The sequence below is a fragment of the Cupressus sempervirens genome, chromosome 2, assembly GCF_028749045.1.
Source record: "Cupressus sempervirens isolate cs-2001-9-10 chromosome 2, ASM2874904v1, whole genome shotgun sequence".
Lineage (NCBI taxonomy): Eukaryota > Viridiplantae > Streptophyta > Pinopsida > Cupressales > Cupressaceae > Cupressus > Cupressus sempervirens.
Window position 1 is genome coordinate 603,337,449 of NC_143119.1, and position 25,223 is coordinate 603,362,671.

Below are 25,223 nucleotides of genomic sequence, written 5' to 3' on the forward strand. Positions count from 1 at the left end.
TGAATCTAAGATTCCGTGTATTAGTTGTCCATTGCAATCTGTATGCTTTGAAAACTGTGTTATCAATTCGTCAAGTTTATTATGAAACAACTTTGCATCAGTTGGATTATGTCCAAAGTGTTTCCAAAATTGAGGAAACACACAACTCATGGCTTCAAGAATTTCTTCTCGAGGGAATCTTTCACGAATCTCACTTGAAAGTTGGTAGGAAATAGACTTCACATTTTCACTAATAGATTTAACAATCTTGTCAAAATCATCCTTTCTAACTGGTAGTACTCTGCCTCTCTTGGTTGTTTTAGATTGGTGCATTGGTATTTGAAATCCTTTCACAATCACACATAGCTCTTTTTTCCCATTGAATTGTAAAAAATTCTCAGCATGATTCAAATATGTAATTATCTCCCACCTTGAAAAAAGTGGGCTATGACCTGAGAGATCTGAATACAAAGAATCCAGAGCCATGCATGTCATTTTACGTAAATCAGAATACTCATGAATATACATAGTTCTGTCTTGGGCTTTCTTAACAAGTTTGTTCATTAAATCCAGCATGGGGAGAAGACTGGCTAAAGTTAATAGGTTCTCTATATCACTTAACTTATTTAACAAATCAGGAGCTCTATCCACTGTAAGGCGTTGCTCATATAGAACTCCAATCAAGGATTGATATTCTGCTAGAACTCGTTCTGCTGGTCCATGCAAAGATATCCATCTGGTCTCAACATCCTTGAGAATCTTATTTCCTGCTGTTACTCCCTCAGAAAAAATCTTAAATTTTCCAAAGCGTTTAGGACTTCTGCAAAAGTACGAGTGGAGCTCACGGATTAGATCTTCAACTTTTGACACTGTAGGAAAAGTACTTACAATCTTATATGCTAAATTCATTCGGTGGGCCATGTAGTGTATGCCGAGCATATAAGGTGCAATACTAGTTTGTAATCTTGCACAAAGACCAGTCCTTTGCCCTTGCATTACTGCAGCTCCATCAGCTCCGACACACACTAACTTCTTTGCAATTGTCAAGTCATCCATACCAGCAATTTCATTCAAAGCTTTCCTAACTTCTAAATATAAATTTTCTGCAGTTGAATTGGCCCTCATTTTACGAATACAAAGTAGATTAGCTTGACGGACATGATCTTTTACAGTATATACATGCATACAGACCCAAGCAGTGTTATCTACCACAGTGACTTCATCTAAGAATAATGAAATGAACTTGGATTCTTTTACTCTCTCATGTACATTTTGCTTTTCCACCTTAGCAAGATAGCTTGCCATTTCCCATCCAGCGTATATTGACCAATGTGACATAGGATAGTGAGGAACTCTCAAAAAAGATAATAAATTACCATATTCTGAAAAGTCTCATAGGATGCCTTCTAGATAGAATATGAAAAATAACACTCATTTGAACGGTCTTTGCCAAGTTTGCATCATTGGCTGCATGTTGAAGCCCATCCTTGATTGGATTGCCACTACTGCCACTACCAATTACCACTATTTTCTTGAAATGCTCGTCATATTCTATGGCATACTTAACATGAAGGCATTCTTCCTTTGATTTCCATCTCACTGCCGCTACTTCCTTTCCATCTATGATTTGTTTTTCATAAACCTTACCAATATGTTTTTCTATAGTGTCGAGCTTTAACTGCAACTTTTTCTCTCTTTTAGTTTTCCAGGTACAAATCGTACACTTGCATTCTGTTGGTGGTTCATCATTGTTTGTGACTGGTTCAATAAACCAGTACTTTGCTACCCAATCAACCTGGAAAGTCCTTTTCATTTCCCACTCCCGCCCCATTTTTACATTCCTTTTTCTTTTCTTCCTACCAACATCAATATTATCTTCTGTTACAACATCTTCTGTTGTTCGAACATTGTTATCCTCGTTTGATGCATTTTGATTTAATTGAATAACAACCTGCTCTTCTAGTGGTGGTGAGGTATTGTGATTTCCTTCTGCACTTGTACTTGCCAAAGTTGGTAGGCTAGAAACATTGTCAATTCCAAAGAAAGCCTTTATAGCAGTATCTCTAAGTTTTTGGCATTTTGATGTAAGATTAATCCCTTCACTGCCCTTGGGGGTCTTTCCCTTGTCACTTCCCTGAGACTAAGCAATATTAGTTACAGACTCACCCTCCCCTGACATCTCAATCCATTGATAATCCATTTAAATTTTACTTCCCTGAGAATAAGCAGTATTACTTTCAGTATCCGTTTAAAACCACAAAATATTTATACATTGGCGAACAAAAAATAATAATCATAGTAAAATTTTAATTTTTTGGGTGAATCATTTCATTGTATTCAAGGTTAAAAAAAAATACCATGGAAGGGCTAGGGAATTGGTACAAAGGAGTGGTATGATAGTTTTATCAATTTGAAGTTGGCAACTTGGCAGTTGTGAAACCGTGAGAAAGGCTTTAACAGGTCTATTGCAATGTCGCTGTCAAAGTGAAAGTTAATAGTTTGTGTGTTGCGAAACCGCGAGGAGGGCAGAGATCCAATCATCGCCAGTTGAAAAGATAAAGGAGATTGTGTTGCGAAACTGCGAGGAGGGTAGAGATCACATCATCGCCGGTTTAAATGATGGTGAACTTTTATGTCGCGAAGTCACGAAAAAGGGAGATCACACCATCAGATGTTCGCACTTCGCAGCGGTTAAAGGGAAAAGACTTCCAACAGCCGCGAGACCGCAATGGCAAAGATTTCGCATGTTTGTAGCGGTTAAAGGGAAAGACTTCCAGCAGCCAAGAGACCGCGATGGCAAGGATTTCGCATGTTCGCAGCGGTTTAAAAGAAAGACTTCCAACAGCTGTGAGACCGCGATGGCAAGGATTTCGCATGTTCGCAGCGGTTAAAGGGAAAAGACTTCCAGCAGCCGCAAGACCGCGATGGCAAGGATTTCTCATGTTCGCAGAGGTTAAAGGGAAAAGACTTCGAGGGAATCTTTCACGAATCTCACTTGAAAGTTGGTAGGAAATAGACTTCACATTTTCACAAATCCATGCATGCAAGCTTTAAAAACCATTAACGTCGCCAGCAACTTTCAGCATTGCGTCCACTTTTTGAAAAATTTCTAATGAAAATGAGATAAGAAAGGAAACTGCAGATAAGCTTCTGATTAAATTAAACTACATAAGCTCAAGGAGAGTATTTTACAACACAACTACACATACCAGTGTACCACCACTTGTGGAAGCTATCTCTGGAGTCTGAGTTGTGCCTGCGATGTGTCCTGCGCTGCCAAAAATTTGGAGTGCCAGTGGTATTTAGTGAATGTCTCATTGCTTGGGTGAATTTGGATTTATACATATTACAAATCAATACAATTACCAATTTACCATGCCAAATGAGCCGACTCCTCCACGACAAAATGAAAGAGTGTTGGCAAAACGAGTCGACTCCACTTCCCATAACGTGAAACGAGCCGAATCCTCCACGGTAAAATGAAACTGGGATGGCAAATTCTCCCATACTGCATGAAACGAAAACTTGAAACCCGACGAACATTCCACGATAAGCGTTACCTGGTCGGCTGCGTGAAAGGCGATACTGCTAGGGAAAAACTCAAACGTAACATTTGCCTTGGCAATTACAATGCTAGGCAACCAGGTAAACTCAACAAAGCTTGGCAACTAGGAAACCATGGAAGGGATTAGAAATCGCCAAAAATAACATTGGCAAAACGTCAAATTCGCCAAAATATGAAAATTCGCCACTATATTATACCCTGGGCTAAATACCTTGCCAACACCCATTTAAGGTATAATTTCCTCAATAATGACCTCCCAAGCGGTTCTAAGGTTTGAAATAACATCCTTAAGAATAGGTCCCTTCTAAAGAAAGGGGTGAGATGGTTGGTGGGAAATGGTTAAAAAAAAGATTTTGGGAGGACAACTGGCTGGGGGGGGAAACCATTAATCTACAACAAGTTTAGTGGTCTACATGAACCTTTAAAAAGAATGGTGGAAGAGAAGGTAGCTGACTATATTGATGTCCAAAGGAAATGGAAACATTTATCCACTATAGATATTCCTAACAGAGAGGACCCTCTGGTTAAAGAATTGGAGGAATTGATAAACTACCACAAACTCCCCTTGCATGCTCAGCCTGATAAGGTGGTTTGAATAGGAGGACTAATGGCCAATTCTTGGTTAATTCTGCCTACCACCTTATATTTGAAAAGGATTAGACCCCCATTAGCTAGAGAAGATCTAGAATAGTCACTTGCTACCAAAAGTCAATTTCTTCTGGTGGACAGTCATGCATGACAAGATCTTAAGAACTAGCAACCTAAGGACACGAGGCATATCGCTTACTAATAGATGCTATCTCTGCAAGGAGGAAGAGGAAAGCATAGTGCACCTCTTTCTTGAATGCCCCTATACCTTAAGGGTATGGTCCTATATTTGGAGAAAATTCCCGTTGGTTTGGGTCATGAACAAAGGAATGAAACAATTTGTTGAGAACTGGAATTGTCCCTTCTACCACACCTGACTTAGAATCCTTTGGAATATCCTCCCCCCACATGTTTGCTAGGGTGTCTGGAAGGAGAGAAATAATTGGGTCTTCAGGGATGAAGAAAGGGGGGAGGATGTAGTGGGAGAGATATTGAGGAAGCTTGTGATAGAGAATGTTATGGTGGTGAAGTTCAAAGCTCCACAAGAACCCCCGAGCATGAAAGATGGGGAGATTACTAGAAATTGGAACATTCTCCCCAACTTCTAGCACTTTGACAACTCAAAATTTTTAATAAGAAGTACTTGTTGGATCTCTCCAACCATGTCTACTATCAAGCTCAACTTTGACGGTGCAGCGAGAGATGGTTTGGTGGCAGTTGGAGGTGTGCTTTGAAACACTAGAGGAGAAGTGTTGTTAGCCTACTTGGGGAATTTGGGACAGGAAACTAATAATGTGCGGAGGCCACTGCCTTACTTTGGGGTCTTAAATTTGCAGTGGAGATGAAGGTTAGAAAATTAACCATAAAAGGTGATTCTAAACTCATCATTGACTCTGTCTAAGGGCGTGCTCAATCGAGTTGGGCTTTACATTGCATATTGGGGGACATTTGGCAATTTCTAATGGCCCTTGATTAATATGAGTTACAACACACTTTTAGGGAAGGCTATTTACTTGGTTTGACATAGCATCTACCACTATATGGATCTGATCTTACAAACAAACAATCTCCATTTAGGGGCGATTGGATTCTCTACCTCCACAATGATAGATTAAGTTATTGCTTGTGGCAAATCCCCAATCTCTGTAGCAATAATGACTGGCATGTAGAAATAATGATATCGTAGGTAAAGAAACCAATACAACTTTAAAAAAAGGAAATTCAACAAGATAAGCAATACCTAAACCATATTGCTAGGAATCCAGATACTCCCCTCAAATAGTGTGAAATGGGCATCAAGAAAATAGCATTCAAATATTGCAGGATACCATGATATACCAAAAATTTGTGGATTCTTCTTTAACATTCTTACAATTTGCATTGAATCCGAAATCTAGAAAGAAACAGTGGACTAGTAATAAAAATGGCTAAAATAGAGAGATGATATAACTGTAGATGTATAATTCCAATCGGTTCAGCTTTGTCAATTAAATAGCTTTATCAATTTCATATAAATTGTGGAGTAGTCTTTTCATCTTCATTACTTTCATACTAAGTTACTGGTTTTGGTTCTGATGCTGATGCTGATGTGGGTGCGGGGTGCTAATGCGTGGATGTGCAGATTTCTTTTTGGGGATTTTGGATGCATTTGGGTGCATCCATATATATATATATATAAAGTTGTCAACTATAATTTATGTATGCAAAGAAATACAAGAAATATTAAATATCAGATATAATATCGAAAAGAAAAGAGAGAAAACAAAGGAAAAATATAATGTCAGTTCTTAAATAGAAAAAGAGAAACCCTTCAATTTTTGCGCGATTCAACCCCCGACATTGAGTACGCTTGCCTTGGCAGCCATTTTCCATAGTTACTTATTCCTTCATCCTCATTCCAATTTGCTTTAAACAAAATTTGCGCTAGTTTGATCTCCCATTGCTACTCTTTTTGTTGTTCTTTTTTATGCTTTCCATCCTCTTGACATCCGCTCTACCTCACTCTTTCAATAACGTCTCCCATCACCAACAAATAGTGCTTTTGTGATTCAGAGCTGCCATTTCAAATAGCCACTCTTCTTTGCCAAATTGGACTCCGCTTAATCCCCTTCGCAATTGGTCTGGTGTTGCTTGTGATTCCTCACTTTAGTATCCGCTCGCCCTCGATTTCTCTGGAATGAGCTTAGATGGCATCCGTAGGGGAAGATGGTGCTTCTTGACAGCACCCTCCACGCATCCTCGCACTAGTCCCCCTCCGGCCGAGACACATCGGTAACTTAGCTTTCGTAATGAGAAAAATTGTTTTCGTAGCTGTAGAACATTCTTTATTAGGTATGTCTATGCCTACATCTCTCAAATTTTTTAAAAAGGCTGAAATGTTTACAACCAAAGCTGCTTCCATTGTAACAAGCCTCTCGACCGAATAAATATTATAATTTCAAAAAACAATCCTTATCAAATTATGAAGTTATTTATGAACAAATCCCCTTTTAATTTAGAAGTTGTTTAACCTCATAATATGATTCCAAAAAGACAAGTTAGAAATTTAACACAATCAAAATTCAAATAGGCATTTTTATTGATTGTAGGTTCACTGTACCTTTGAACTTTTTATTTATTTTATAACCTTTTGAGAATAAGGTAAAAAAATTATATAATCTTTGATAAGTTAAATTGAAAATTTTTCCGTTTGGATAAAATCAACCAAATTATTAACACAAATTTTGATTTAAAATGTAGGAAACTAATAAATTAGTTTATGGGCAATAATACACAAATGAAGTTGAACCATAGTACTGTCGCTTAATCACTTAATTTGCATTAATAATAATAGATTCATGAGGAGCTGTTGTAATTTCGATTGTTGTTGAATAACTCTTGCTTAGTGGGTGTTGCCAAGGTTCGCCATCCATTTGCATATAAGCTCTTTCTCTTTTACCTCCCCTTAGCTCTAGTTTTAGAGCTGCAGCCTGCAAAATCACCATAAATGAGATATACTTGAACAAACTGTAAAATATCATATAATGTCCTTAAATGCAATGATTCAAAGAACCTGAGCAATGTGCTTTGCTGTAATCAGGTTGACCATCACAAATGATGTATGCCACCCATCCTTTAAGCCAAATATTTCAATCAATCCATCATTGACTTCGGCTTTTGCAAATCCCTTCTGTAAATACAAATTAAGAATGTTAGAATCTGCTTGGAATATTTCATGGAGCAATCTTTTGAATAAAAAGCTACTTTAGGTTTGGTAAATGGGTTGCCCAAAGTATTTCACAATTTATGCTATATTTGACTACATTGAAGTTTGGGCAAATATCCCAAAAATTATTCCCGCAGCTGGAGGACAGTTTATTTTTCTTGAACACAATATCTAGCTATGAAGACAGAAAAATAGGATATAAACCATTCAGCTGTACAAATAGAGAGCAGTGAGTTTTTTTCTGAATTGTGAATTTTCTTTGTAAAAGATGTGTAGTTAGTTGATTTATGATTATTCATAAATAATGCAATTATTATTCTGTGTGTTTGAAAGGACGAATGAAAGATTTTAACTATACTCCTGAAGCCACAGCAGTCTATAGGACCTAAGAATAGCACAGACCTCCAAAACAGAGCACCAAACCCTCTACTGTATTAATCAAGATGTAAAATAGCAGCAAATCAAAAATATTTAAAAAATAATAATTAAATTTCTGAAATTAAAAAATGTTATTAAAATCATATAAATATACAGAATCTAATCACAACATTGCAGAAAAATCGCAATTTAATCGTAACTTGAGAAAGGATGCAATTTAATCACGAAACTGTCCATTTTTTTGGTTCCTTGGCATTGCCTTAGTTTGGTGGTGGTCCAATTCTGACCTAATACCTTAATATTTTTGTCCAGTCTACATGCTTGCTCTTGATTTGATTTGGTTAATAGCACAAAATTTAGCTTATGAAAGACGAGTTCTTGGTAACCAACATTCATGGAATATGGATATTGGCTCAATATTAACATCTAATTAATTCTTTAAAACAATATTACATGATAATGCACTCTAAAAAGACCAAATGTACAAAAATGAGAGCCTGGGCACTCCACAATAGATGTTTCCTAATGCATAATGCTTGGCAAAGTTTCTGTAGATAGTAGCAAGTTAAGTGGAGCTGATTGGATGGGAAACTTTATGGCTATACATTCCCCTACTGGAATAATACTAGAAACGACTTCCCTTTTGTGATTGATTAACACTTAAATACAACTTACGCAAAATGTACTGTCCATCAGAGAGACTCTGTGCATATATAATCTTTTGGTCAGTACCTTATATATGTCATCACCATTTAGTTATGATCTTAGTGAGATTTGCACCTTCAAGTGCATAAGCATCCATGGTGTACAAGCCATCCTCATCAATTAAAAATATGTTTTATTCCTAATCTTCATAGTTTAAGTGTAATAAATGATGTAGCTTGAATTTTTTTAATAAAAGCCAAATATTTTGGTCAGCGCCTTATGTTAAAACTTTGTGCAATCGCATTTGGTGGCATTTACAATGTCAAATATTTCAAATTGCTCAGTTTGGGCATTGGATTTTATGGGACCCCACTTGCTACACATGAAACAAAATAAGGAAAAGTAACATATTCCAGGAGTTATGATATATGACAAAGCATTTATGTTATGTTGCACATCTACAAGGGAGTTTTAGGCTTTTTCTATTCTGGGAGTATTAGTGGTACAAATGGACATTTAGTTTTGGCAAATTGCAAGACGAGTTGTAAGAGTATTAAATAGAAACGTTTAATGCAAATTCAAACATGGAAATGGAGGGAGATCAAGTTGGGTGTGGCATTTCTGGGATGTTAATTTTAACCAAATAAAATTTCTGGAGTTGCATTTATATATTGATTTTTTCATCTGTTGGAAGGGTCAGATTTGAAGGTGTAGAAGGAAGGAAGGGAGGAAATCAAATTTGAAGGTGGTTTTGCTTCTGTAGCTTCCTCTTACATGTATTTTTGTTATTGTATTCAAAATAGCGGTCATTTAGTGAAGCCAATAGCCACAAAGTTGTTGAGAGTTTCATAATTTGCATTGATATTTGATGTTTATGTAAGGTTTCTGTTGTAGATCAAATTTACATCAGATTTGCAATGATTTACCAACCCTTATGGCTGTCATGTCAGTAATTTCAGTTATGCTTTGATGTCATACCTATTCAAGTGGTTTGGTCTTAGAAAATTCCATTGTTCTTTGCGAGTTTTTTATGCTGTTCAAAGTATTTTTGAATTGCGTTGTATGTTCAAGTCTCTGGTTTATATCAGTTTGGTAGCACAAGAGGTCATTGCAATTTGCATTAATGGTATTAGAGCAAGTGTTCCTGAATGTGCAGGCAAAATGCCGAACATGAGGCAGTTTGCACTAAGACCTGAAGGTGGTGTGTGTGAGAGTTTGCTTCATATATATGTGATACTACTAGAGGATTTATTGGGAAGATATTCCTAAGTTTGTATACAGATCACCGAATATGAGACAATTTATAATAAAACTTGAAAGTGTTGATAAGAGGATTTGTGCTGAGGTTTTGCAATGCCTTGAATATCGTTAAGAGAAAGAGGAAAAGGACTTTTGTCATTTGATAGAGTCTTAAGGTTCTTGGACTTGAGAAAATCAAAGAGAGAATTTGGAAAGTTAGATAGATAGAGAGAGAGAGAGAGAGAGAGAGAGAGAGAGAGAGAGAGAGAGAGCGAGAGCGTTCAAATGCTAGAGTTGAGAAAATAGGTGAACTAAATCGAAGCATAGTTGGAAAGAAGTAGACTTCTTTACCAGAAAAGATTTGATGGTAATTTTGCTTCTTTCTAATGATATTTTGAACACAAAAAAAGAGAAGATGCAACAGCATCCTGCATGTGGCATATAAGAAGAAATAAATAGATGAACCTAAAGCTAAGGGATGTTATGTTATAGAGATTGCAGAAACAAAAGAGAGTTCTTTAGAGGATACAAATGAGGTTGAGAAGGATGATTTTACTAGTTCAGATTGAAGAAAAATGGAATAAACTTATTGTAGGTGAAGCGAAAATTGCAGCAAAAGGTAACAAGGTAAAATCCATTTTTAATATTTTCTTTGATGAGAATAAGGATGTAGAAAAGGAAAAAGTAGTTGCAGCAATAGATCATTTTGAGAAGGTTGAAAATTAGGAACGAGCTGTGAGGACCAAGGAGGAGCTTTCCAATGATTCTTTGTTTAATGTAGTGAAGAACAAAATTCCTTAGTTAGAGAGATCGGTTATCTGTTAGAGAATGCGAATGATGAATCTTAAGATTATTGTTCTAAGGCTGTTTTGAATGTGGAAGATATGTTTGCAGCAGCAATATGTCTTTTGGAAGGCATAAAAATAGTGGCATATCATGTTGGAAAAAAAGTTTAAGTTGCAACAGTGAAAAAAATTAAGGTAAAATTCAATTCTTCTGAATATATTTTAAAAAAGAATGTGATTATATAAGGTTACTACAGAAGAGAATAGTTAATCATATTATTTAAATTTGAGAATGATGCTGATTTGCATTATATGGGTGAGTTATTTCAAGAGGATTTTGCTAGTGATGAATGGTATGCAGAAAACGTTTTGTACAGAGTTGCAGAGTGCAGTGCAAGTGCATTTTGGTGGAGGTGGACAAACTATGGTGGGTTGAATTCCACAAGATTGGAGGAGAATGTGAGACACATTTGGAGGAGGTGGAGGGTTTGGAGGTTGAGTTTATAAATGAGTTGTCAAAGAAGAATGTTTGTTCTTGGAAGGTAGCGGTAGAGAAGAAAGAAGAAAAAATCAGAGGTCCTTATTTCGGTGATGGAGTTTGTTGCAGGTTGCTCACAATCTAAAAGGGTAGTACTACCATTCAACTCTATTTTGTGAATCCATATCCACAAAAAAACATTGCGTACAAACTATCCTCATCAACCAAAAATATGTTTAATTTTTAATTTTTTGGAGTTTAGGTGAATAAATGATGTAACTAAATTTTTTTAATAAGAAAGGCCGTATATATTAATAAATAATTTGGTGAGCACCTTATGTTAGAACATTGTGTTATTGTATTTGTTGGCAATGATGTCAAATATTTCAAATTGGCCAACTTGGACATTGGATTTTATGGTACCCCACTTGCTTTGTGTGGAACCAAATAAGGAAAAATGATGTATTCAAGGAGTTACAATATATGAAAAAGCAGTTCTGTCATGTTGGGCATCCATGAAGGAGTTTTTGGCTTTTTGTATTTTGGGAGAAAATGGACAGCTAATTTTTGCAAATTGCAAGAGTTGTAAGAGCATTAAATAAAAATGTTTATTGCTAATTCAAACATCGAATTGGAGGGAGATCAAGTTGGGTGTGGCATTTCTGGGATGCTAATTTTAGCCAAATGAAATATCATGGCTGTCACATCAATATAATTTCATTTATGCTTTGATGTCATATCAATTCAAGTGGTTTGTTGTGGAAAAATTCCTAAGCTCCCAGATTTGCTCCCAAACCCCTCCAAGTCGGGTTCAATTCTGCACAAATTTGGGTTCCCATCAAGTTCGTTTCTAATTTTGCCACAATCACCAAAATTTGATGCAAATTCTGTCAGCACCGAGGAAGAATTTGGAAAAATTTACAGTAAATTTGATTTCTAATGAACGAACCTGGGCCAAATTTGGTCCAAAAGAAATTTGAAAAAGAAGAAGCCTAATTTGGCCTATTTGAGTCTCTGACCCTAAAAGTGACCACTAAAAAGGGCAAAAAGGTTGTTTTATATGTCATTTGTGCATTTGTGAATGAAAAAAAGTAAACTTCTAGGTTCCATTGCTAAACATTCTTGTTTGGTTGCCATTGCTCAAGGAGTGTTGACAGGTGATTGTTGCATGCTCCAAGCTTGTTTGGGAACTATTTTTCTATGTTACTTTAATATTAGCATAGTGGTGTGTTAAGTTATTAACTTATTTGCAGCTGCACACACACACATATTAAAAACTCCTATTTTTATATGGACAGACCCAAAACGAACCCAAACACAAACCAATTTTTTTTTGAATGAATTTCAAACCCAAATCCAAACCGGTAACATAGGAAAATTCCTTTATTCTTTGCAAAATTTTGAATTTTTGAATTGCACTGTATTTCCAAATGAGTCTGCTGATTTATATCAGTTTGGTACTGTGAAAGGTCATTGATATTTGCATCACCTCCTGTTGTCTTCTTCTTTGCTCTATTCACAGCTTTGGTTGTAATTGAGCAAGGAGTACTCTTCTGACTTTGCAAACTCTGAACATCCTATTACATGTGAACAATTCTAAATAATGCACTATTAGGAGATTGAGTTCCACAAAGAATTTTGATGCGATAACCCCTATCAGTAATGAGTATTCAGTAAAAATTTTTACCAAAAAATATATAAATATATTAATTGAATATATTGATTAAACATCGATGTTATTATAAATAACTAATTCAGGAATAATTAATATGTGTTAATAATTAAATAAATAAATGTCAATTGATATATAAATATAATTAAAATAAATATTAATAAACCATATATCAACTGTATATTGATAATGCATAGATAATTATTAATTAACAAAGTTAATAATTATTCTAAATTAATAAATAAATAAATTAATTAATAAACATTTATGTGCATACAATGGAGAATTGGCTCCTGTAGACTACAACTTAGGCCAGGTAGGCAGGAATATTTTCACCATTAATTGAAGCATATCGCCACAGTTAAAATGTGTTAATATGAAAAATCATCCATGTATGTTGATTACAGTGGAATTAGCATAAAAAACAAACCTTAATCAAAATACATTTAGACATATTAGTGATGTCGGTTCAGATAGTGACATGATGGAAGACTATAGCAAGGGACACATCCCTCATATGAAGGAATATAAAACATCAGTTTGATTGAAGGGAAAGGCCTCAAATAGAAGAAAAGGTTAAGAACCGACCAAGAGTTAATAGAGACTGATAAATATTCATTCTAAATAACAGACAACTACAACATACAAACAGTCTATATTAGAGGGAATAGTTCTAGTCTGCAAGCAAGCCATTTCAGACTGTCAAACCAGCAGCAATATATTGTCTTTCTATGTATAAAACTATGAGTCATTGGCTAGTGTAAATATATAATAATAGAACATCAACAATTTTGTGTATATGGGCATATATAGAGCATCAACAATAATTGAAGAATAATATATATATAATTACATTAGCTATTAATAAACCATATATCAATAGTATATTGAGCATGCATAGATAATTATTAATTAACAAAGCTAATAATTATTCTAAATTAATAAATAAGCATTTATGTGCATACAATGGAGCATTGGCTCTTGAAGTCTACAACTTAGGCCATGTAGGCAGGAATATTGTCACAGTTAATCAAAACATTAAACTACAATTAATATTGAATAAATATTGCCATGGTTAAAATGTGTTAATGAGAGTATTGTCTATAGTTGATAGTGCTACAGACCGTCAACCCTCCATGTCAATACCCTTCAAGTCAAGCATTATCCATGTCTATATATTACAGTGGAATTAATATAGCAAACCAATCTTAATCACAATATTGTTAGACATATTAGTGACATCGGTTCAAACATGGACATGATGGACGACTATAGCAAGAGATGTATCCCTTATATGAAGGAAGATAAAATGTCAGTCTGATCGGATGGAGAGGCATTGAATAGGATAAGAGGATAAGAACTGATCAAGAGTTAATAGAAACTGATAAACATTCATTCATTGATAGACAACTACAACATATGCACAGTCTACATTAGAGGGAATAGTTCTGGTTTGCAAGCAAGCTATTTCAGACTGTAAGTCTAAAACCAGCAATGGTATATTGTGTTGGTATGTATAACCCTATAATTCATTGGCTAGTGTAAATGAATAATAACACAACATCAACAATTAGTTAGTGTGTATGTGTCAGCTAAATTTTTTGTAAGTCACTAAGATTGCAACTAAATGGTAACTTTAGGCAATGACCTAGTGAGATAGATGTCTTGTCTCAGTAATAGGGGAAGCTCCCTTCTTATAATAGGTGGCTATAAGGGAAACCTAACATAAATTAAAAAAGGGGCGGCTCTCTGAATCAACTCTTTTTTGAGGAATGATTGTATAGTGAAAACCATTGATTGAAAATTATCAGAAGGTACCTACTGCTATGATAATACTGGTGGCATAGTAGTTGATGTAAGAACAAATCTTCAGACAACATTATAATTATATTTGGTTGATTGATGACAAGTACCCAAAGTTTCTTACAATCAGTACATTTCAATGAGTAAAGTGAATAGGTAACAAGGCGCAAAGTCTCGTGTTAACTATCCAAGTTGAAATAATATAATTGAAATCAAGCGCAAAGTCTTTAGTCCCAAGTATTTGGTAGTGGTTACTAGAGGCAGCCATGGTACAATGCAGAGTGTCATTAGTTGCAGTTTCCTTCTACCTTTGTTTGTAATGTTTCTTAGGACTTACTACTTATAATTAAGTCAATTAAGAGGGTTGTTAAATTTAGGAGGGCACGTGATGAACAATCAAAACCCCATTTGTAGTGACAATTAATGGTTGACTTATGAATTATTAAAAAAAAGTATAATTACTGATATTTAAAATAACTTATAATAAAGTTACTTTAATGATCATTTAAAAGGACAATGGGGCATGACCCATCAATAAGTTCTTTAAGTCACTTAATTTTATTTTAAATGGTGCCTAATCAAAACTATGGGAAAACACACAAAAATTATATAAGTTTAAATGAAACAAAACAAAACATGTGGGAATATATTTTTTATCCCACATCAGTAAAGAGTGTGTTTGAGCTCTCCCAAAAAATAATAAAAAGGTACTTAAGAGCTCAATCCCATGCATGGGAATTGATCATTTTTGTGATTTGATACTTGGTGAATTTTATGAGTTTCTCCAGCAAGGGTTTCAAGGTGCCATTGCAAGTTTGGAAGCCATTATTACTTATCTCTGAAGTGCTGAAAGATTGCAGGTTGTGCTTGTCATTGTTCTACTCAGCCTTTCAGAAGTTTGTGCATTTACAGGGGTCTTATCTGATTATTCAAGGATCAATTTGAAGACATTTAATTTCAGATTGAAAGAGTTTTGTGAGGAGTCATTTCTAGATTTTATGTGTCTTTGTCTAGCTAGATTGTGTCCATAATATACAAGATTAATCATCATTTTGAGAGCGTATATTATAAGTGTCTGGAGGTTTATTGTGAAACTTGTCCATTGAATATATATGGCAATCAGATTATTGTTGTTTGTTGCAAGTTGAAAGACTATAAAAGACATTCATAGCCACATCCCAGCTATCAATGAACCCTTGCACTCATTGTGGGAAGAATCAATCATTTTTGTGCTTTTGTAGTCTTTCAACTTTTAGCAAACAACAATAATATAATCACCCTATGTATTCAATGGATAACTTGCACAATAAATCTTCAAACACTTCTGATATATGCTCTCAAAATGATGATCAATCTCGCATATTATGGGCAAGTGCTAGCTAAACGAAGAAAGATATAAAATCTGGAAATGACTGCTCACAAATTAAATTAAATCAAAATGTCTTCAAATTGATCCCTGGATAATCAGACAAGACCCTTGTAAATGCAAAAACCTTTGAAAGACGGATATAGAACAATGGCAAGCACAACCAACAATCTCAGTCCACTCTTTCAGCACCTCAAAACTCAGTAATAATGGCTCCTTGAAACCATTTCTGGAGAAACTAACAAGATTTACCAAGTATCAAAGCACAAAATGATCAATTCCCATTTATGAGAATGAGCTTTTAAGTTAGCTTTTATTCTTTCTTGCGAGAGGTCAAACACCTCCCTTACAAATGTGGGATAAAAGATATATTCCCACATATTTGTTTTTGTTTCATTTAAAGTTATATAGCTTATATAACTTTTGTGAGCTTTTCCATAGTTTTGACTTAGACACCAACTAAAATAAAATTAAGTCACTTACAGAACTAATTGATGGGTCATGGCTACATTGTCCTTTAAATGATCATTAAGTGACTATTAAATAAATTTATTAAAAGTTTTTCAATATCATTTTTTATACTCTTTTTGATAATTCTAGTTCAACCATTAGTTACCACTGTAAATTGGGTTCTGACCGGTCATCAGGTGCCTTGCTAAATTTAGCAACCCTCTTAATTGACTTACTAGAAATAATAAGTCCTAAAAAACACTCTAAACGAAGGTAGCAGTAAACTGCAATTGATGACACTTTGTAGTGTACCAAGACTACCTCCAATAACCACTGCCAAATATAGTAATTGCCAGAATAACTGACTTACATAGTAACCCCTCAAACTAAAGCAAACGAAACACCGATGAGCCTAAACCTAGACAATAACCGCTTTATACTCTGGAGATTTCTCAAAATAGCAAGTAACAATGAACCGATGTCCCCTTCATCCAAACAATTAGCCCATAAGGGTTGCAGTGAAGGACTAATCTCAGAGTCACCAAACTAACTGAAAAAGAGGACATTAAACCTTTGATCACTCAGGGAAAACATACAATAAGCCAAGGTATAGTGAATTATGACCAATGTATAGTTAATTATTGTGAATCCAAAGGAAGTTTACAAGAAGATACTAAGATTCTAATTTGGAACAACAAAGGTTTATCTTCACATTCACATGAAATGGTAGCTTTAACACATGGGGAAAACTATGAATAGGGCTCTATAAGTGTTGGTATCCTTAGTACAAGTAGTGGTCATACTTTGGGGTGAAAAGATGTTCAAAATGAGAGAAAACAGGGCACAAGGGAACAATTAGAGTTCTGATTTTTATATCAGAACTGATACACCTTAACTATGCTATGAGGATAAAGAGGAACCAAGTGAAATTAGTTCAGAAATTCAACTCAACAGTGAACTTTTCGTTGGTGGAGGTGAAGACTTGATCGACAACACTTGTGATGAATCAGAAATTTCAGAGTTGTTCTTAATGTGTACAAGGGCTTCTATAGTCCATCCAAAGGTTTGTCATTAAGTTTTTATGATGTAGTAGCTATTCATTTATTGGTTTGTGATTTTATCTTAATGCCTATTCTAGTTATCAAAGGCGTCCTTGGTTGGTCTAGCATTATATTTTCAAATTCACATGAAAACAGTTATAACTACTCTATGTATTCAAATGAAAGGGATCAACGGTTATAATAGATTAATTGAATCCTACATTACCGGGTTTGAACCCTGGAACTCAGGTCTAGATCCGGATTCATCTGCGTTCAGATTTGAGCCCGGGTTTGGGCAGGGTCCTTGATTGGGGCTATGGGTCTGCGCAAGTGCAGACCCATAGTTCCGATCAAGGACCCTGGCTGGACCCACTGTGATCTGCGATGCCAAAAGTGATCCAAATACCATTAAAATATAATTTTATTTTTTTTGGTTTCTAACCCTAAATGAAGGCAAATAAGATAGTTTTCATTCATCTATTCTTTCATTTGCTTTCTCATTTTGCTCTCTCATTTTGGTGTGGCCATTTTTGCAAATTTGAAGAGAAGGTTGTAGAGATTGTTTATGGAGTCTCATATCCTTCCAATAATTAGTGCTGAGTGTTCCAGGTATGCATTTGATCCTTCCTTTTGCTTCTTTAATAGTTTGTTTTTAGTTTTTTTATTGTTCTAAATTTTTATCAAGTTTTGTGTAAGTTCTGAAATATTTTTAATTTTATTTTTGTTATAGATTGCAAGAATCATAGGGTGAGTAGAGTTCAATGGGTGGGGACGGATCCCAAAGATTTAAAATTGATAAAAGTTCTCCTTTGTGGAAGTATACAACAAGAATTGAGCAATGTGTTGAAGGGGGAGGTTATATATGGAAATGCAATTTTTGCCAAACGCAATATAGAATCGCATATTACCGAGTTAAACATCATTTCATAGGCCCACCAAGTAAAGGGATTAAATGCATGTTTGAGAAGCCCCCAGATGGAGGTAAAAAGGGGTTGCCAGCTTCTCACATAGCAGGCATGTTAAAAGAACAAGAGGTTGATAGGTTAGTGTCAAAGGGGAAAAATGATAGATCAAAGAAAACACCACCAACACTACCCTCTCAAATAACCACTAGACAACATCCCTTCCTATCTACTGTGTCACAAGGTTCGCCGAATTTTCGGCATGAGGTTCGGAATTTGGTGAATCTATGAAAAAATAATGAAGTTCGGAAAAGTTCGTGTCAAATTCGTACGATGAGAAGTAACTCGGCCTCCTTCTGAAACTGTATTATAATAATGCATTTTTTAGAGTAAATCACATCAGTGGTTTGACGCCTAGGGAAAATATTTTCATAGTGTTTCATATTGTTGGCAAATTTGATTGCTAGGAAATTGTCAACACTGCACCTCTGCGCATATGTAGAAATTTGCGTTGTTCGCATTTTTGGTACTGGCTTGTGTCTACCGGCATCGCTGGAAATCTTTGTTGTCTGTGGCTTTTGGCATTGCAAAAACATTGTATTTCCTTGGATGCATTTGTTTAGGTAAATCTCGAGTAGCATTTATTTGCCGAAAGGTTGCACAAGTAATGTTTTGAAGTTTAAACATTATGTATCGATTTACTTTTTATTTTAGGTTTTTGTTTTATTTTGTTTTGTTTGTATTTATTTTTTACTTTAATTTTGGTGCATTTGAACTTTCACGTATAAATTTAAGTTAGTTTTACTTTGTTTATGTATTAATAATAAATTGTTTTAAAATTTTAAGTTTATTTATTATTTTAAAAGTAAATAATAAATATGAATATTTTTTAATTCGAATATTTAATGTTTAGTGCATTTTATCTTTTATTAATATAATTTATCCATTAATCTATAAATAAGTAGTTTTGCAAAGTTAGAATAAAAAATTAATATATTTTTATCTCTATGTTTTAACAATATAGTTTAATTGTTATCTTTTATTAGTTTGTATTGAAAGTTTGATATTTTAAAATAGAAACTAGTTTTATTTTAATTCAATTTTTAAGTTTGTGATAGAATTTTATATTTTATTTAATTTTTATGTCAATTAAAGTAGTATATAGTATTTATTTTTTATTTTGTATTTTAGAGTTAAGAATACATAGATCATATTTTTTATTTTAATGTTTTTGTTTTTAAATATTGAATTATTTAGTATTCTTTTAGATCATACAAGTGGCAATTGAATGGTTCTCAAAAGATCATATTCTAAAGTCAAAAATATGTAATAAAAAACATCTCTATAACCATCCCTTCACATGTTCCTTATGGTTAACATCTTAGAAATATAATATCTTTTTATTATGATTTCAAATCTAGTTTCTAATGTTAAACTATTTGGATAAGTTATCATATACTTACTTTTCTTTAAAAATTATATAGCCGAATTTGATGCCAAATTTTTTTTCAAATTTTTTGACTTGCCGAACTTTATCCGAACTTCATGATTGTCGAACTCGAACCTTGTGACTTAGCCTACCTACCCCATCTATGGATGAAGATGAAATAAAAACAACCCCATCCTGCAAGAAAGGCCCATTAGATAAGCCATTTCAAAATGAATTGAGAGAAATTGCTGACATAAAGGTTGGGCATTGCCTCATTGCGAATGGTGTTCCATTCAATCTAGTGAGATCACCTTATTGGAGAGAGATGGTGCACACAATAAATGAAGAACCTCGTGGTTACCAAGCCCCTGGATATGAAAAGTTGTGAACCACCATATTGCATATTGAAAGAAAGAATGTAGAAAACCTTTTCAAACCAATAAGAGATTCTTGGATCCAAATGGTGTTGAGCATTGTCTTTGATGGATGGAAAGATTGCAAAAACTGTCCATTAATAAATGTGATTGCTGTCTCCCCCAAGGAGGCCATGTTTTTGAGGGCAGTTGATTGTGAAGGTAGGTAAAGGATGCAAATTTTATTGCCCAACTTCTCATTCAACCCATAGAGTCCGTGGGAGTTAACAATGTTGTCCAAGTAATAATGGACAATGCTAAAGTTTGTAGGGCTGCAGGTGCTTTGGTAGAAGCACGATATGATCATATCTTTTGGACACCATGCATTGTCCACTCCTTGAACTTGGTGATGAAAGCAATTGCCATCCAAATAGAATGAGTGAAAAAAGTGTATGAGGGTGAGGAGATTCAAATGTTTGTGACAAACCACCACATGTCACAAGCAATTTTCAGAACTTTCTCTTGCTTGGAATTATTGAAGGTAAATTTTAAACTTTGTTTAGTTTCATTTATCATTTTGTGTCATACTTTACATAATTGAATAAAATGTTTTTAACTTTTTAGTTTTTTTTGTTGTTTACATATTTGATAATTGAAATGTGTTATTATATTAACTTACAATTTGAATTAACATGGTGATAGGTTGCTGAAACAAGGTTTTCTTCACACACAATCATCCTTAGACGACTTGAGGGTGAAAGAAGCATTGTTCCAAATGGTTATTAGCAACCAATGGGGTGGATGGAATCAAGCCAATACAGAAAGGGCTAAAATTGTTAAAGATATGATCTTAAGTGACGATTTTTAGAATAGGGTGGTATATGTATTATAATTCATCGAGCCCATCATGTCTAAGCTTCGATTTGCCGACACTGATGAGCCTTGTTTGGGGACATATATGGTGCCATGGACTCCATGCTAGAAAGAGTAAAATTGGTAAGTTCTAATTTTTATACAATACATTATCCTTGTTTATTGAGAGATTTTGATTTTTAATTTAAATTAAGTTATTAACAATACATCGAGATAACTTACATGAACATCATTTGACATCCCAAGTCATTTAGAGGAGAGAGCGGGATCTTTAGGAAACCTTGTACAATTAGGTGAAGAAAATTGTTCTACATCACTGGAACAAGATGACTACAACTTTACACCTCCTAGCATATGCACTTTCTCCTAGGTATTATAGCGGTGAGATACTTCATATTCCTAGTAGAGTGGCACCATACAAAGATCTCGAGGTTGCTAGTGGGTATAAGAGGGCATTTAGCAGGCTCTTTAGCGACCTAATGTGGCATCAAATGTTAGGAGAGAGTTTGCAAATTTTGTCTCAAGCAAAAATGCAGACCCTGATGCAATCAATAACCAAAGTAGAATAGATGCCATTGGATGGTGGTACTTACATGGGCAAGATTACATGTATCTCCAACTTCTTGCCATTAAGATCTTGTCACAAGTAAGTATTTAAGTTTTCTTCCTTTTCTTATGACTACTTAGCTTATAGAATTAGCACTCTTAAATTCCTATTGTATTATAAATTGCAATTTTTAATTTTTTAAAATTGTGTTGGTTGTCTCTCTAGGTTGCGAGCTCTTCTGTTGCTGAGTGGAATTAGAGTACATACTCCTTTATCCACTCAGTGAAGAATAACTGGTTGGGTTTGAAGAAAGAAAAGGACTTGGTATTTATTCACAACAACTAGCGCCTCTTGTCACGCAAGGATTCAAGATATAAGAAGGGGCCAAAGAAGTTGTGGGATGTATTACTGGAGACTACTGACTTGGATATGACCATCCAAGATCTATTTAGAATTGCCTTGCTAGATGTTGAGGAGGACGAGGAGGATGTGACTGCATCTGGGGCTAGAGGAACCAATTTGGGTTCCAATGATGAGGATGTTGATATAGATGGGGATGAAACCATTGATTCCTCATTTTTTGATGACCCGTTTGACACTTGAAGGGCATTTGCATCTTTGATACTAAGAGTCTATGATAATTGATAAACTATTAAACATTTGTCATTTATCATTATGTTTCAAACTTTATTATCTATCAATTTGATGAACTAGTCTATGTTTTGAAATTTCATTTTGCATTTTAGTAATTCAATGTATGATTTTCTTTACAACATTAGCATAGATTACTGAGCAAGTATTTAATGTTTATCTTTGACATTTGGCATTGATTAATGATCAAGTAACATTGATATTCATACTATGAAATGACTTAGCAAGTTCGTTTTACAACTATGCATGTTTCTCTTTTTTTTTGCATATGAAGATAAATTGATGTAGATCATATCTCTATCTTGTGCAAGTGTTGGCATTTGGTGGAGAGGAGAAGCATTATCAGGGGCCTAACCTCCCAATCGTGGACCCCTAAGTATCCCTACACAATTTCAATTGTGAAAGACCCTCCCTACCTAGGATTAGGCATGGGGCACCCCTGTCCTGCCACTGAGCATCTTGGTGTTAGAGTGTTGGCTAGGCAACCAACTACGTTGTGGAGTCCTTCCCATCAACTCATCTATCTGACTGTTAGCAACCTTGACCTCTAGTGATCATAGCAACAAGTATGCCACTAAACCTACCCTGGCTAGGGATTTAAATGAAGACTATGTGCCTGATCACCCACCGCTCAACTTGACAACAAGATTAGGATCACTTGATCACCATGAGTTGACTCAGTCTATAATATTTGTTTAAGTTCATTAACAATTTATTATATTTCTGATTACTTCCTCTCATCTTGTAGGTATGACTCATTGTTGATTTACTAACAACCCACACTCTTCATCTTGACCTTGTTGGTCATCCTTAATGAATCTCAATATGGCTGTCTATATCCTTGAGCAATCACTGTTTATTGCAGTCAATTACTTTCTGCCCAACTTGGGCTTATGACATATATTTACATAATGATTTCGTGTTATTTCTTATCAGTTTCCTTAACTCACTGAGAGCGCCTTCTCTTATCTCAGAGGCATATTAAAGATGCCCCTGTATAAGCATTGTACGGGGTTGGAGATCCTTCCAATTTTAATTTAAGTTCTTAAAGAACAATCATAATAGTATGCAATAGATAACTTCGATCCTTATGCATGTTTTATGAAAATAAACTCATGTAAACAAGGCATTCAATTCAAAGCTAGCCCATCTGGCTCTATCTATAAGATCAACGATTCTTTTAGAATTCCAATCTAGAATTTTCAGAGCCTTTTAATATAACCAAAAATGACAAAGAAAGACGTAGAAAGAATGCATGACTTGATAGAGGTATTATCACCTGCAAGTGTTAATGAAAACTGGAATGCCTAGTATGGCTCCTTGCGTGTAGATTCTAGCAAACACTAGTACAAATGAATCACGATTGGGAAGCAATTTGATTATGTAAGACATCACAGGTATGAATCCATGACACTATAGGTGGAATCTCAGAAGAGAGCCAATAAGGTATGAAATACTAATACCAATTTGGAACACAACATTGAGTGTGCAGTTTGTAGCAAAGAGCTTATGCAATATGAAAAATACTATTGCAAATATGGTGCACGACACTGCATGTGCAAATTGCAATAGAGTAATATGAAAATGCTATTGCAAATATGGAACACGGGATTGCATGTGCAAATTACAATAGAGTAATATGAAAATGCTATTGCAAATATGGAGCATGTGACTACGATGAAGCATGTAGATTGTAATTAAATAACTTGCACAATAGAAGAAATAATATGAAATATTATATAAAGACTTGATAATAGCTGAGAGTTATAGGCCACTTTGATAGGGCAACCTCCAAATATCTCCAATGAGAACACACTTCACCATTTGATGATGAAATAAGACTCACAACCTCCTATATATACCTATTTATTGTAAAGATCCCTACTAAAAACTACTAACAACTACCAATGCTGAAGTACGGAATTTTGTCAAACAGTTGGCATGTAATCTGACCCGTAGTGTTGTAGAATGAAATTGAATACATACTATGGGAATTCCGTCAAACACTTGGCAAGCAACTGATTTGTACTATTAAGGTTTAATATAGTACTCAAGAATTTGTTGTGCAACAAACCCACAGTAAACTAATGTAATAATAGTGCCAAAATGTAGCGATGTAAGAACAGTACCAAACAATGATGTATTTCAGGAGGGTTGCCAATTACAACATTCAAATGTTACAACTCCAATACATGAAGAATGAATCTATTGAAATGTCAAGACCTCATCAATGCACTTCACATTTACTATGACATTCCAAATACATATATATGATTTCAATGAATAAAAATGATTGATCTTAACACATATGCTGGATTGTTACAGTCTGTACTATTTTTTATCAGTAAAAACAGACTCTTATTGCTATTCCTAAGATTGAAGACATTAAATTGGAACTTGGAAATTGATGCAAATCAGTGTTGACGAATGCTGATGAAGAGACACCTGAACTGCTCCCCAAACTGGTCCAGAAATTGCACTGTACCCTGCTGCTGAACCTCACAATCTGATTTCCAACAAGATAGCAATTACTGTAGCTCAACACTGTAGCTTGGCACTGTAGCTCGACACTGTAGCGCCGTCACTGTTCACCATTCACTTTGCAAATTAGTTTCTGATTTGCAGGCACCAAATAAACCCCCAAACTGTATATTGCAACAGCATGGAGATTGATAGTTGAGAGGGATTTCATCCTCAAAGCCCCAGGAAGATTCTCTCCAAACTAAACAAGTGATTTCTTCAATCAACCAACGCATACCTCAAGGGAAGCTCTTCCACCTCTTTTATTTTGTTCTCACAAAACCCATGCCTTCGTCTTGTCAATGTGGGATAAAAACATAACTCCCTTATGTAACTTATGTCTTCAATGTATTATAAAATAAAGGGGACTCTTTTATTTAAATATTTCCCACCAACTATAGTCTAAGCATTAACAAACTTAAATATTTGAATTTAACTTTATAAAGTGACTTTATTAATGCAAAATAAATCATAAATGAATCTTTTTGTCGATTTTAAACATTTACCATCGACATGTTGCTGCCATAGGATGTCCAATCATATCCAGAATGACTTACTATAAATAGTAAGTATGCCCAAAACTATCTCAAAACCCCTCAAAGACACCTGCAACTAAAACTGTCTAAGTCAAATGGCCTCTAAGTCCCTTTGATGTCTTGGTTAGCCTATGGGACCATGGGGAAATAGGCTAACAACACATCATGCTATGAATGCTAGAAAGGGGACATTACATTTATGCTTAGGTTGAATAGACA

General features: G+C 34.8%; 1 protein-coding gene across 2 annotated transcripts in view; it reads right to left on the reverse strand.

Annotated features, from left to right (window-relative positions):
• Positions 1–6,689: 6,689 nt before the first annotated feature.
• The window catches only part of LOC149574841 (diacylglycerol kinase 4-like), a 313,933-nt gene continuing 295,399 nt past the window's right edge, over positions 6,690–25,223 (reverse strand). For both annotated transcript variants that reach the window (XR_016360102.1, XM_089814678.1), the window contains 2 exons: positions 7,185–7,301; positions 6,690–7,101 (listed from right to left, as the gene is read on the reverse strand). Coding sequence is in view for 1 of the 2 variants with exons in the window: in XM_089814678.1 (XP_089670804.1) it covers positions 6,943–7,101; positions 7,185–7,301 (276 nt within the window). In the remaining variant the exon portion in view is untranslated. The remainder of the gene's footprint in view (positions 7,102–7,184; positions 7,302–25,223) is intronic.